The sequence below is a fragment of the Episyrphus balteatus genome, chromosome 2 (assembly GCF_945859705.1).
Source record: "Episyrphus balteatus chromosome 2, idEpiBalt1.1, whole genome shotgun sequence".
Lineage (NCBI taxonomy): Eukaryota > Metazoa > Arthropoda > Insecta > Diptera > Syrphidae > Episyrphus > Episyrphus balteatus.
The window spans coordinates 119,773,640-119,787,019 of NC_079135.1; the positions used below are offsets into that span (position 1 = coordinate 119,773,640).

The 13,380-nt window shown below is 29.3% G+C and overlaps 1 protein-coding gene and 1 long non-coding RNA gene across 7 annotated transcripts; one reads left to right on the forward strand and one right to left on the reverse strand.

Annotated features, from left to right (window-relative positions):
• Positions 1–1,488: 1,488 nt before the first annotated feature.
• Positions 1,489–12,996, reverse strand: LOC129910132 (protein yippee-like). 6 transcript variants are annotated; one of them, XM_055987403.1, is made up of 3 exons: positions 12,923–12,996; positions 6,540–6,805; positions 1,489–3,340 (listed from the first exon to the last, which is right to left on the reverse strand). In XM_055987403.1, exon 3 carries the CDS (start codon positions 3,261–3,263, stop codon positions 2,919–2,921), a length of 345 nt encoding a protein of 114 aa, XP_055843378.1. In that variant the 5' UTR covers positions 3,264–3,340; positions 6,540–6,805; positions 12,923–12,996; the 3' UTR covers positions 1,489–2,918. The 6 variants fall into 6 exon arrangements, with proteins under 6 accessions (XP_055843378.1, XP_055843375.1, XP_055843379.1 ...); XM_055987400.1 differs by lacking the exon at positions 12,923–12,996 and adding an exon at positions 12,111–12,432; XM_055987404.1 differs by lacking the exon at positions 12,923–12,996 and adding an exon at positions 11,647–11,748.
• On the forward strand, positions 11,299–11,876 carry LOC129910136 (uncharacterized). Its single transcript, XR_008771478.1, has 2 exons — positions 11,299–11,413; positions 11,655–11,876. It is a non-coding gene; the product is annotated as an uncharacterized LOC129910136 (long non-coding RNA).
• Positions 12,997–13,380: the final 384 nt, after the last annotated feature.

Consider the following 13,380-nt stretch of genomic DNA (forward strand, 5'->3'; position numbering starts at 1 on the left):
ATTTTGCAATGAACGATTTTGAGAAGGTCCCTCTGAATTTCACCTGATATGACCTATTTTTAAGGTAAGAAGAAATCCAAGTGATAAAACTTATAGGAAAACCAAACATTTTTAATTTAAACTTTATGATGTCATGAGAAAGTTGATCAAAAGCCTTAGAATAGTCTGTATAAATGCAGTCGAGTTCCTGTCCACTTTCTAAAGCGAAGGAGCAATTTTGCAAAAATGAAAGTAGATTCGTAACCGTTGATCTTTTTTGCATGAAACCATGTTGTTGATTACAAATAATATTTCTACAGTACAACGTTAAACTATCACAAATAACTTGCTCAAAAAGCTTTGGAATACATGAAAGTTTAGATATTGGCCTATAGTTAGTTAGGTGGGCTTTATCTCCCTTTTTAAAAACAGGAGTAATATATGCGCTTTTACATATGTTTGGAAATATACCCGATTTATGCCAACAACTTCAAAACTTTAAGTTTTAATGCTCTCCTGTAAAATTTGCTACTATGAAGCTACACAAAAAATTTGAGTTTTGTAATTGTAAAATCCTATAAAAAACAAACAGTTGGATATTGCCCCGATATTTAACATTTTTCTAATACAATTATGAAATTGGCCAATGACGTTTCGATAAGGAACCATTTATTGTTGTCAGAAAGCTGATTTTACATAAAGTGGTAATTTTGAAATATACTTTACTAAATTTAAAAATGCCAAAAATGAAAATATGTTTCCCAGATTAAAAATAAAGATCCTATAATACTCGTTTCACTACGATATTACAAAGGAAAGATTGTTATGAATAGTGACATTTTCACTTTCCAAAAAAAGTAGTTAAAATTAAAACAACAGATTTAATTTATTCTTACAGCAAAAGATTTAATAACAAAATAATACATTTTCCATGGTTTTCAAGTTATCCATTCGTATTTTTTTATCGTTTTTTAGTTTTTTTTTAAATTTAAAATAAACAATTACACAAGTGTTTACATGCTGGGATGTTTGTTTCGTTTTTTAATGTATTTTTAATATATATTTTAAAGAATAGTTGTTTTTATTTTTTTTTTTTTAATAATATGTTTCCCTTTACGAATATGTTTATTTTAATGTAAATATAAATATGTAGCTTAAAAGATCTTTATTTTTTATTTATTTTTTGTTAAAATACTCATTTTCTTTTATTTTGATAAGCTTGCGCTTCTGCTGCCAGAGTGTTATCTATTATAAACTTTTTTTTTTTTATTTTATTACATTTTATGGCTTGTGGATTCAAAAATACTAAAAGGATATTTTTTTTTCTTTGTTTATTTTTAATTTGATAGTTTTTATAATAATTATTTATTTATGCACAGTTAGGAGTAAGTAAAATATACTATTTTTATTTATTTATTTAATATAGAAGTAAAATAAGAGGATCTATTGTAGTTTAATATTTGTAACGTGTTCGGTATTTTGTTTTCTAAGTTTTGGTGGTCAAGTTGATTTTTATTTTTTTTTTTAATGCAATGTAAATGTTTTGTGTTTTGTTTATTAATTTTGTTTTTGTTTTTCTTGTCATTTTGATGTTAAATCTGCTTTCTTATCAGAGCGCTTAACTCTTTCCTCCCTTTGTTCTCTAGAGCTTTAAACTTGGTTTTCTCTCTCGCTCTTAACTCCATTTTTTTATATTTCAGTGATTGAGAACTGAATTTGCATTGTTTCATTTCATTGATTGTTGTAAAGTTTTCTTTTTTTTAATAAAATAAAAAAAAAATGAACGAATTTAAGCAATATCGAAACACAAGTTTCGTTGAAAAGAGAGTAGAGCTCTTAAAGTAACACAAAAGAGAGAAAAATCTAGCTATCGCGCGAAGCACTTTTAGCGAGTGTCTTCTGTTTTTTTTTTTTTCTAATTTTACATTTTTTTTATTTTTTTTTATATTTGAAATATCACATTAATGCATTCTCTGGGATAATTTTTAGAGAAATAAATTAGCAATGTAATACAGTTGTATGGTTTTTTTTTGTTTCTTATGTACAAAAGAATGGCAATGATGTTCGCTCTTCTTAGCTCTTCCAGTCGCTTAAATAATTTTAAAATTATTCATGTGTTCTTTTTTGTCGATTATATGTTTTTTTTAAAAGAACATCACATGCTCAGTGGCAGTTTATTGGTTATTAGTAGCTAAAGATAAGGTTTTTTTTTTATTTTTAATGTTAATGATAAAAATCCTTCATTCCCTCTTCGTTTTTAATTTGCGTTTCTCTTCACCTCTCTCACTCTCTTTTATTCCTCAATTCCATTCCAGTCTCTATAAATTCTCGTATTTCTCCAAGGATTTTTGATAGATTATAAATTACTTTAAGATTTTTTTTTTTTGTTTGGTTTTTAAATACAAAACTCTCATTAAGCGCCATCTGGTAGCAATTTCATAAATTAAAAGCTTAATCGATGTATCATAATTATTCTCTTTAAAGACTTTCGCTTGATTAAGAGATAATGAAAAATATGTTGGAAATATAAAAGTAAAGGAAGAGGAACAAGCCGCAATTTTATTAGACGATGTCGTTTAACTTCTTTTTTTGGTGCAAATGCTCGGGTTAGGAATCAACTGTTTTTCTTTCTTTCTAAATGAGTGTGTATGTGTGTGTGATGTGGTTTTATTTTTTTTTATGTTTATGGTGGTTATACTGTTGTTGTTGTTTTTTATTGTTGTTGGTGGTTTTTTAGCTCCTCCTCAATATAATATTATTATAATATGAAACAAGCTAATTTGTAAGCCTTAAAATTTGCTCCATTCGCAAAAAAGAAATCGTCATCTCGATTTTGTCATTTGTTTTTGGTCCGAAAGAGAGTTACAAATTTACAAATATTTTTAATTTCGTTTTTAAAAAAATATAGATACTTTGTAGATTCGTCGCACAGGGCCAAATCAATCCCAACCATTCTCTTTGATCATATGAGCTAATTCTATTATGTATTTGCCTTCTTTGTACTTTTGGCTAGACTCGAAGGCGTGTTCGTATTTCCAGCCAAGTGGTGTTTTACAGCACTCGCAATAGATGTCGGCGACTGCGTGTAGTCCAGTGAGAAGGACGCGCTCCTCGGTTTGGCCACATGCAACATTGACAACGGAATTGAAAAGATATGCTGGACCTTGGCTGCCTTGAAATGATTTTGATATAAGCTCATCGTGACTGGCCAAATGGGCACGGCAGTGAACACAGGAATACGTTCGATTTGTCGATGGGAGGTAGGCTTGAAATGTCTTCACCATGTTTGTAGTAATATTGTATATTCGTTTTTTAGCGGTGAGAAATTTCACCGATAATGAGAGTGTGATGATGATAAGATCTGAAAATAGACAAGAAATTTTTTTATTTTTTAAATTCTTATCAGACAGGAAGAAAAAAGAAAGATAACTCAACACAAACATTACAATTGTTTACACGATTGATATAAAAAAAAGAACCAAATTCAAATGTTTATTTGGAAATAGTATTTGGAAATGAACAGAGACGCTTTCCAAGTCACGTAGTAGTAACATGTCTCACACAATTTCTTTCTCCTGTGTTTGACCTAAATTAAATAATTGTTTGTTAGGGGTTTGACGTGAAAAAAGATAACACTCGAAAGATAGATGCACAACGCATTCTAGCTACACTTTGAACTTGTGTCGTATCACTTGCGCTATCAATTTTGTTGAATTTCGTGAGCGTGACGTTGACACACAATCTGTTTGTTTGCATCGAATATTTATTTGTTTTGGTTTTTTTTTGTTGTTTAAATTTAAAAAACAGACACAATTATCTTCTCGGTTTGATGATATTGTTTTTGTTTTTTTTTTTTTTTGTGATTTTTATCAAATGCACATTTCAGTTTGATTACTTCGAATATAATTAATCACTTTAATTCATAAATATATTCATTCATTCATTTTATTTATTTTTAAAATGTTGCTAAATTTTCTCAATCTAACTAAACGTTGGCATTTCAACGAATGAAAAAAAAATGAGATTGAAACATTTTCCGTACAAGAAAATCTTATAGATTTCTATCACTGATGTATTTATTATTAAAATTATTAACAAGTTGTCTGCCTGTCAACATGCGAACTTTTTAGAGGTGCGTCATAATTTATTTTGGGGGTAGTACCTAAAGCAGATTCGTCCCCAGAACAAATTATGACGCAGATTAAGCGTGCTGTCCTATACCTACGTTAAGTGCCCAAGGTTACGTGACTGATATCCTCCAACATCATGTGGTGCCGATTAGCTCTAGAATTGGCCCACAGTTTATACTAATGCACGATAATGCATGAGCTAATAGCACTAGAGTTGTTTCAGAATATCTTCGAGACGTTGGTATACCAGCTTTAAGTTGACCACCCAGAAATTCGGGTTCCAATACAATAAGCATGAGAGAGAAATGTTGTTCAGTTTTGAAACCCATCCCATATTTTACAATAAGGCCGTCAAAACTTAATTCGTGGAATTAACAGACGACTTCAAGTTGTCATATGCGATAGAGAAGATAATACATTTCTAAGTATTGAATACAATTATTCGAGATTTTTTCTTTTTTATTCTTAAAAACTAAAAATTATCTCAATATCAGTGGTAATTGTACTAGAAAAAAACTTAATATATCAACAAAAATTTTAAATTTTTACTGTATCTTTGTGAAGACCAAAAAGTAGTTATATGATCTTGTGACGATTTTTTTCAAGACAATGTGCATGGCAAAAACCTAATGAGTAGTAAAATAAAATTTCCAACTTATTTCGAAATTTTTGAATAAAAAAACTGAGTATTTTATGTAAATCTAAGCGCTGTTTGAAATAGTAAGAAATAAAATAAATAAAACTGTGTTGAGTTTATGTAATAATAGAACCGACAAAATTTGGATTTTTTTTTTTGAATACTCTTGTTTGATTTTTTAATTTTGTTCACATTCATAGTAAATTTATAAATTGTTCGCTTAAGATGGACCAAGAGGTGCACTTCACGCAAAGTACTAAATAAATGTTGTGTATTCAAACGAGTAAAGGTTATGCGGTGCAAAGAAATTTACTCATTCAGTAAATATTTAGTTCAGAATGTGCCGATCGATAGTCGCTATGGGCTCAACTCTGACCCACGAAGAGTTTTCAAAAATATTCTAGCTCCAAAATGGAAAACTGCTTAAAGGCGGAATACCTTATTACATTTTTATCTTTTTTTTTGTAAATTATTTAAATTACAACAAAATTCTTTTTTCTATTATTCATTTAGTTTGTGAAAATGCAATATACTTAAATTTCATCGAATCTGATTTTCCTACTAAAATGTCCGGGGCAGTGGCGTCGTTGGACATGAACCCGGTAGGTCAAGACCCCGTAAATTTGTGAGCTTCTTGAAACGCGGCAGCACACGTAGCACGAATTCGCTACAAATGACTAGACACTTAAATTCACACGGATTGGGGTCATTTTGAGTGAATTGGAGTGTCAACTAGTTTGTACTGTTATCTGGTAAGTCACGCTAGTGAAAACTTAAACTATCGGGGCCGTCTAGTCTAGGCTGATTTGTTTCTTTATCGCAAAGTTCATGGACTTTGTTCCTGTTTTTGGGGTAGTGCAAATGAGTTAAAGGTGTTGAGCATCAGCTTATTTGTTTGTGAATTAGTGAAAAAATATAGTTGAAAAAAAAAAGAAAATTTCTAGGAAGTTTAGGATCAATAACAAGAACAAAATTTAAATATGAATATGAAATTTTACATTTTATATAAACAACTTTCAATCTTGTTAAATACGAACTGAATTTGTGGGTTTTCTTTGTTCTGACATTTTTCATGCACTTCCTTTCTAGGTTTTTCAATTAACAGAACTACTGAAACATAAGTTTTTTTAAGAAAAACATAATTTGAAATTAAAATTCACATGACATCAAATTGACTGCTTACTGTTAGGTATTAAAATTTATATGGAAACAAGAAATTAATTTGCGTAACTAACCCAACGTTTTTTTGAAAGTGGTTCACTTTGACAATCCACTCAAAACCCAAAGATGGAATTTGTATTTTTCTTCGTTTCGTTTTAAGCAATATTTAAAACCAAATAATCGGTTTTGAAGATTATGTGATTTAGATAAAAAAAAAAGTTAAATATGTAGGTTTAAATGCAGTTCAAAAATTAACCGAAGTTTTATATGTAGGTGTACATTTACAGATTATGAAGGTATTGAATTTCTCTTAATCTTTATCAATTTTTAACCAGGCACTTTGGGCCAGGAATATACAACCTCACAAGTAGATATACTTGTAGCTTGCACAAGTTAAAAATCTAATTGACAGACTTGTCGCTATGAGTAAAAAATGTATGGATAATAAACACTCATTTTATCCAATAAGTACCTAAGTACTTGTCACGTTGTGATACCAGGCCCCCTTTTATCAAAAATAAAATAAAATTGCTATTATTAACAAACAATTGTAATGTCAACCCTTATTTTATTGGGAATTTTTAATGAATAGTCTGTTAAAAGTAATATCTATCGATTCTGTATTGACTCACCTGAAAATAGATACACCACCCGGACACTGACACTGATGTGATGTGGAAAATACACTCGAAAATCCGATAAACAACCAGAACAGCTAAAATTATTTCCTTTTTTGTTTTATTTTTTTTCTATTTATGTTCAGCTTTGCTTTGCTAATTCTTCCAACTCAGTTGTATTTGCTCATAATAAAATGCCTTCTTGTCTGGAAGTCCAAAATATGTTTTTTTTTTAGCTACTTCACCAACTCAATTGCAAACTCCTTTTGAATTCCCAAATCCTAGAACAAACAAAGAAATACATTAGAATACAAGAAAAATCAAATTCACAAAAGAAGACACTCATGAAAAAAAAAAACCCCACATGGAGAATCCATAATGGAATATAGGAGAAGAAAAATTATTAAAATAATATTGTAGCTACCCCACCACGACCAACGACGACAACGACGATAAAGTCACAGTCAGACAACAAAGACACAAGACAAGGCACCGCTCCACTGAGTTAAACCAAAAAACAAAGTATAAAAAAATTATCGTTCATGGTTTGGTTTTGGTGTTGCGATTGCGAGCGAGTACGAGTTGAGATGGTGAACACAGTGAACACTCTCAAAGGTGCATGAACACAAACCTGTTTCCATCAACACAGCAGAACACACGTTTTGCTTTATATGAAGGAACTCTGTGAGCTGTTGCTGTTTGTCCAGTTCACAGAGTTGTTGTTGATGATAGAAAGAAACTCAAAACTGCTGCCTAGCTAGCTCTGGTTTCTAGCTGACCCAACAAAATCAACAGCAGCTGTTTTTTGTTTTTCTTTTCAATATTGTTTCTTCTCTCTCAAGCTCTTCTTTTCGATTCTGATTCTATCTAGCTTATCTCTCTATCAGCTGGAGTGTCGTTCGTCTTCCACTGTTGCGTGGTGGGTAGCATAGTGGTACCTTATGTCCGTAACGACCTTCACTCCAATTGGGTTCACTGAACCACAAGAAAAAAAAAGACACAAAAATAATTGAGATTGAATTTGAGATTGAGAAGAAACACAGAGGGCTTCTTTTCGTTGATTTTCGCAAACAAACAAGAAAAACCTTTAAAATCTTTCTTCATCACAACTTTTCTTTTGTTGTTATATATTTTTCCTCCCTAGTCCCCACTTTGTCCTTGACGTTAGAGAAAGCTTATGTGCTTATTTGCACGTTGCAGCTTTTCCATTTAGGATTGCCACACGTCTGGGGTTTCCCGGACATTTGTACTCTTTTTTGGCTGTGAGGGGGACGGACGTCCGAGAGCAAAATTTTAAACGAATAAGGAAAATGCTAAGGCCATTTAACTTTGATGAATTAAGTCAAAAGAGACTAGTGCAAAATTTTAAACGATTTAGAAAATTGATTAAAGTCATTTAGTAAGTTACTAAGTTCAAAATCCGAATGTTTTTTGGCTTAGTAACTTACTAAAATGGCTATAGCATTTAACTGAATCGTTTAAAATTTTGCGCAATTGGTTTTTAATGAAAATGCATGGATAATTTTTTTTTTTGAAAAAATGAGAAAAATACAATGTAACTCAAATGTTACTCTAATGCTTTTAATTCAAGAAAATTAGGTAAAATTTAAAATTTGATATTTTCAAAAAATTTCATAAATATGTATGTATGTAGTTTAAAAAAAAATAAAATCTGTTTTAATAATTAATTAAACACCGTTTGAAATGGTCTTTTTGAAGAAAACATTAATTTACACTCAAAAAAGAAATTTCAAAATTTTTCATCGACCCGTTTTCAAAAAATTGATTAAAAAAAAAATTGAAATATTTTTTACAAACCCAAAAATGTGTTTTTTTTTTGAAAATTTTCTTAAATTTTAACATTACTTTTGCTTAAACGCTTTTGTATAAATTTTTTTTGTTGAAATCGGGCAAGTGTTGTACGAGATATTTAGAAACAAACAAAAAAACCATTCCATAGCAGGTACCGTTAATAACGGCACAAAAAATATTTTTTTATTTCAAAAGTTGCCTCTTATGTATAATACTACACACAAAAATATTAATCAAAATCGTTAGAGCAGTTTTCGAAAAAAATTAACTTTTCTATTTCCGTTATATGACAGGTACCGTTAGTTTTGGTCCTAAAAAAACATTTCAATTTCTTCTCTAGGGAATCATCCAAAACTATTATAGCAATTCTTGTTTTCTAATTTGATAATGATAGAAAAAAAATTAAAAACACTATAACAAAAAATTTAAAAATTTTGGTTTCTAAGTACAGCTTATTGTTTTTGGGACTACTTAAAAAGCAACTGTAGGGTTACAAAACAATATTTTCAAACAAAATATAGCTTAACTTCATAGTCAATAAACTAAGCATTTAAATCAAAAAACAAATTAAACCACTTTAAAAAAAAAAGTTAAGAAAATATGACTTTTTAACATTTTTTTGTTGTTTAATATATATTTCTTAAACTAATCAATGTGTTAGTATTTGAGTTGAGGTACTTATTTCTATTGATTTCGATGAATTTTATTATTAATTGCAGAAGTTACACATGTTCAAACATTGTAACATAAGGAAAAATAGCTTCATTTTCGATTAATTGTTTTCTATGAAAAATAAATTTTTAGTTTTTCAAAATAGCTTTACTCCGTAGTTTGATTCAAACTCAATCCAAAATAAGAAAAATAAAAATTTTAGTCTAACTAAGAAACAAACCGATATCTTTCAACGAAAATTTTATCATGTTTTGTTCTCTTTTAACTACAAGTGCACAAATTTGGAAATTGTGGGGATGAAGATATTATCTTATCTTTAAAAATGTGAAAGTTATGCACCGATTTGTAAACGATAACCCGATTTTTACGTGGTCCACTCAGCCTTAACTATCAAGTTTGAAAAAAATCGCTCCAGTAGTTTAGGCTGTAGCTCGAGGAACATACAGACAGACAGAATTGCCGGACCCACTTTTTTGACATCATCGTAATTTCATGTAAAATTGTTGTCTCGAGTTCGATTTTTTTTTTCCGAATCCTAAACTTGCCCTATAGGCTATAGTACCTAGGTATATCGCAAGTAAAAATGTTGATACGGGAACAAGGGTTAAAAATGTGATTTTTACTTAAAATTTGACATTGTAACAAAATTATGCACTCGTTTTGTCCTAGTGTTTTGTACTCTTTTTTTTTTGTCCTTATTTGTCCGAGAAAATCCGGAATTTTGCCTCGCGGTTACTAGATTCGTCAAAATATGGGTGTTTTCATAAACATCTGCCTAACTTAGACCTGGGGTCGAACTACGGCATACGTTCGCTAACGTTTTGACTATTGCTCTCTCTATTTAATCAGAAGAGACATAAAGCGTCAATACGTTAACGTACGTATGCCGTAGTTCGCCCCTGCATTAATGTGTTCATAAAGTCAGATCTGCGATCGTACTAGATTTGATGGCTGCCGAACTCACGAAGAAATTTATTTGGCTCTTGATTCGATGTTTTTATTGTTAATAAATGAATATTGTTAAAAAAAAACAAATTGGGGAGCAAACATATTAATTAGAGTGGTGCAAAAAATTTTTCTTTTTTCATTTTTTTTTTTTTTTAATTTGGATTTTAATGATACAGAAAATTTTTTTATTGAGATAAAGAGTTCAAAATGAATTTTTTCGTTATTTCGTTATTGTTAATAAATGAATATTGTTAAAAAAACAAATTGGGGAGCAAACATATTAATTAGAGTGGTGCAAAAAATTTTTCTTTTTTCATTTTTTTTTTTAATTTGGATTTTAATGATACAGAAAATTTCTAAATCGTGTTTTATTGAGATAATGAGTTCAAAATGAATTTTTTCGTTATTTCGTTATTGTTAATAAATGAATATTGTTAAAAAACAAATTGGGGAGCAAACATATTAATTAGAGTGGTGGAAAAAATGTTTTTTTCATTTTTTTTTAAATTTGGATTTTAATGACACAGAAAATTTCTAAATCGTGTTTTTTTTTTTTTTCGAGATAATGAGCTCAAAATGAATTTTTTTTGCATTAGGGTGGCTCTCAAAAATGCTATCTTCTACAGTTGCTGGTTAAATTCCAAAAATAATTTGATATTATTTTGAACAAATTATCGAAGAAAAAAAAAATTTGCCATTAGGGTGGCTCAAATTTATTTTTTAATTACATAATTGAAAACAAAAAAATATTGATTTTCACTTAGGTACAGAGAAAATTTGTAAAACATCGTTTATGAAATATAATGTAAAATTGGGTATTTTCGCATTAGGGGGCTCAGAAAAATGATATATTTTACATTTACTCTTGTAATTGAACCAAAATCGATTTAATTATGTAATATGACATGAATTATAGCAAAAAATGCAGTAAAAAACTTTCTGTGCACTAGAACTCATTTTTTTTTTTTTTTTCAAATGCAAAAAAAAAAACTTTTTTGAACACCCTAATTAAAAATATTCTTTTCCATCAATAATTTGTTTCAAATGTGAACAACGTGGTTTTTTTTTATTCCACTATTAAAAGTAGAAGTTTCGATTTTGTTTTCTGCGCCACCTTAATGTATCACGGTTTACAAATTTTCTGTGTTATTAAAAACAATATTTTTGGGAATTGAAAGGGGTAATATTTTTCATTAATGCAACAAAGCAGAAAGACAATTGTACTAACCCTATATCTGGCAACCCTACGTTTTCATCCTAATTGAAAAAGCAACAACAAAGAATGAAAATAGAAAAACTTTTTTCTGTTTTTTTTTTTTTATTCATCCAACTAACAACTGTAGGTATCTAGGACAAGGAAACTTTAATTTTCTTTTTGTTTAATATTTTGGATTCACACGAATGATTCGATATAATGTTATACCTATTTTCTTTTTTAATAATTGTTTATCTTTGCTGTAATTAGTTTTTTATTATTATTTTACAAATAATTTGAGTAAAAACAAAAAAACTAGAATATCCGAACTGCACTTTTTGTTGCACTCTCGACTCTGGTTTTTTTTCTACTCTTTTTTTCCAAATGTTTTTCATGTTTCTTTTTCGCTCTATTTACTCTTGTTTTTGTTTTCTTTTTTTGGAGAGCTTTTTTTCTTGTTGAATTCTAGTTTAAAGTTGCACTTCTTTTTACTACCTTTACAGTTAATGTGGGAGTAGAAAAGGTGCCAACGACAGGAATAAAAAAATTAAACAAAAGAACTGTAAACTGAGTAATGTCAACAGCCCACCACCGAAATTGGAAAAGAACCGTTTTATTTCTTTGATTACTTGAGTGAGTTTATTTTTGTGGAACAAAAATCACTAAACAAGATGCGAACAAAGGAAATTAAAATCGCACATGAAAAAAAAAAAAAAAACAAACAATGAACCAAAAAAAAACTAGAAGAAAACAAGAAAATAAAATGTCGAAAAAAACAAAATAGATATTCAATAAAACAAGAATAAACACAAAAAACAAAAAGTGGAGGAGAAACTGGAGAAGATAGATAAATTTTGCAATAAATAAAATTTTCAAATCCACTAAAGTGCGTCTCAAGAAAAAAAAAAGAAGAAAAAACTCAGAGGAGGTGGAATGTATTGATGATTTTTAACACTCACAGGGTTTTCCTTTGTTTTCATTAATTTCACATTAAATTTGCCAAGAATTTCATCTTCTTTTTTATAATTTATCAAGAATTGTTACTCATTTGCGTTTTATTTTCATGGAAATAACAATTTTTTTTGTGTTTCTTTATAAAATTGCAATCACTTTTTTTTTCTCTTCTTGTGGTTGTTCTGTTCTGTTGCACTGCACTATATAAAGTCGAATGTGGATTGAGTGTATTTTGTTATTTTTTTTACAGTATGATTTTTGACAGTTCTTTTTTGAGAACTTTTTTCTAGAAAAAAATAACAATTTTTCGTTGAGCTTTTGTAATGTTTTTTTTTGTTTAGAAAATATAATTTATATATTTTACTCTCTCTTAACAACACTACAACGCACTTGTGTTTTCTGTTGTTGATTCGTTTTTAAGAAGTGAATTGATTTTGTTGAAAGTGCAACACCACAAAATAATTTTAAAATTGTATCTTTTCTTTTTCTCACATTTACATAAAAACAACAGAGAAACCAGTTGAGTGAGAATGACAGATGGAAATAAATATATAAATGGAACTGTGCGTGTGGGTTTTTTTTTTTTTTTGTTTTTGCTTTTTCATTATGCGCAGATGCAAAATGGTTTTTCGTTGCGGGGGTGAAGAAGAGAGGGGTAAGTATTTTGTTTTTGTTTACAAACAAAACTCATGAAAAAAAAATATAAACAATAAACGAGCTTTTAACGGATTTAATATTTTAAAGAAGGAAGATAATAACATTTGAATATTATTAATTTAAGATAACAGAAGAAAGGATTGATAAAGTAAATAAATACCTTTAATTGTATTGATTTATTTGATTAAATTGGTTTTGAGCCTAAAAAGAAAAACTTGAGAAAACTTGTGGATTTAAAGCTTTCGTTCCACATTGGAATGTTGAGCTTTCAATGGAAGCGTTCAGCTAAATTGAATGGATTCACTGCCCAACACCAAAAATTTCTATCTGAATGAAAGCTGTTTTTTTATTATCCCACTTGATCCATATTAGACCAGTGCCGATGCCTTCAAAAACATTAAAAAGTACAAAAAAATCATAGTAGAATGAAACCCATTGGAAAAGGAGGTGAATATGAGGAAAATTAAAGGAAAAATAAATTACGGGCGAGCCGGGTTCGGGAAGTGGGTGGGTTGAGCTTTTAATGAAAAAACATGGTATATCTCGATTTCCGGCAAAACTACAAATCCTATAGAAAAAAGTTGTATGGCAAAGTTGTAGGTATTAAAAAGATCTACA

Bases quoted from the DNA above. Each gene is read 5' to 3' on its own strand.
- LOC129910132 (XM_055987403.1), bottom strand. From the start codon at position 3,263: ATGGTGAAGACATTTCAAGCCTACCTCCCATCGACAAATCGAACGTAT.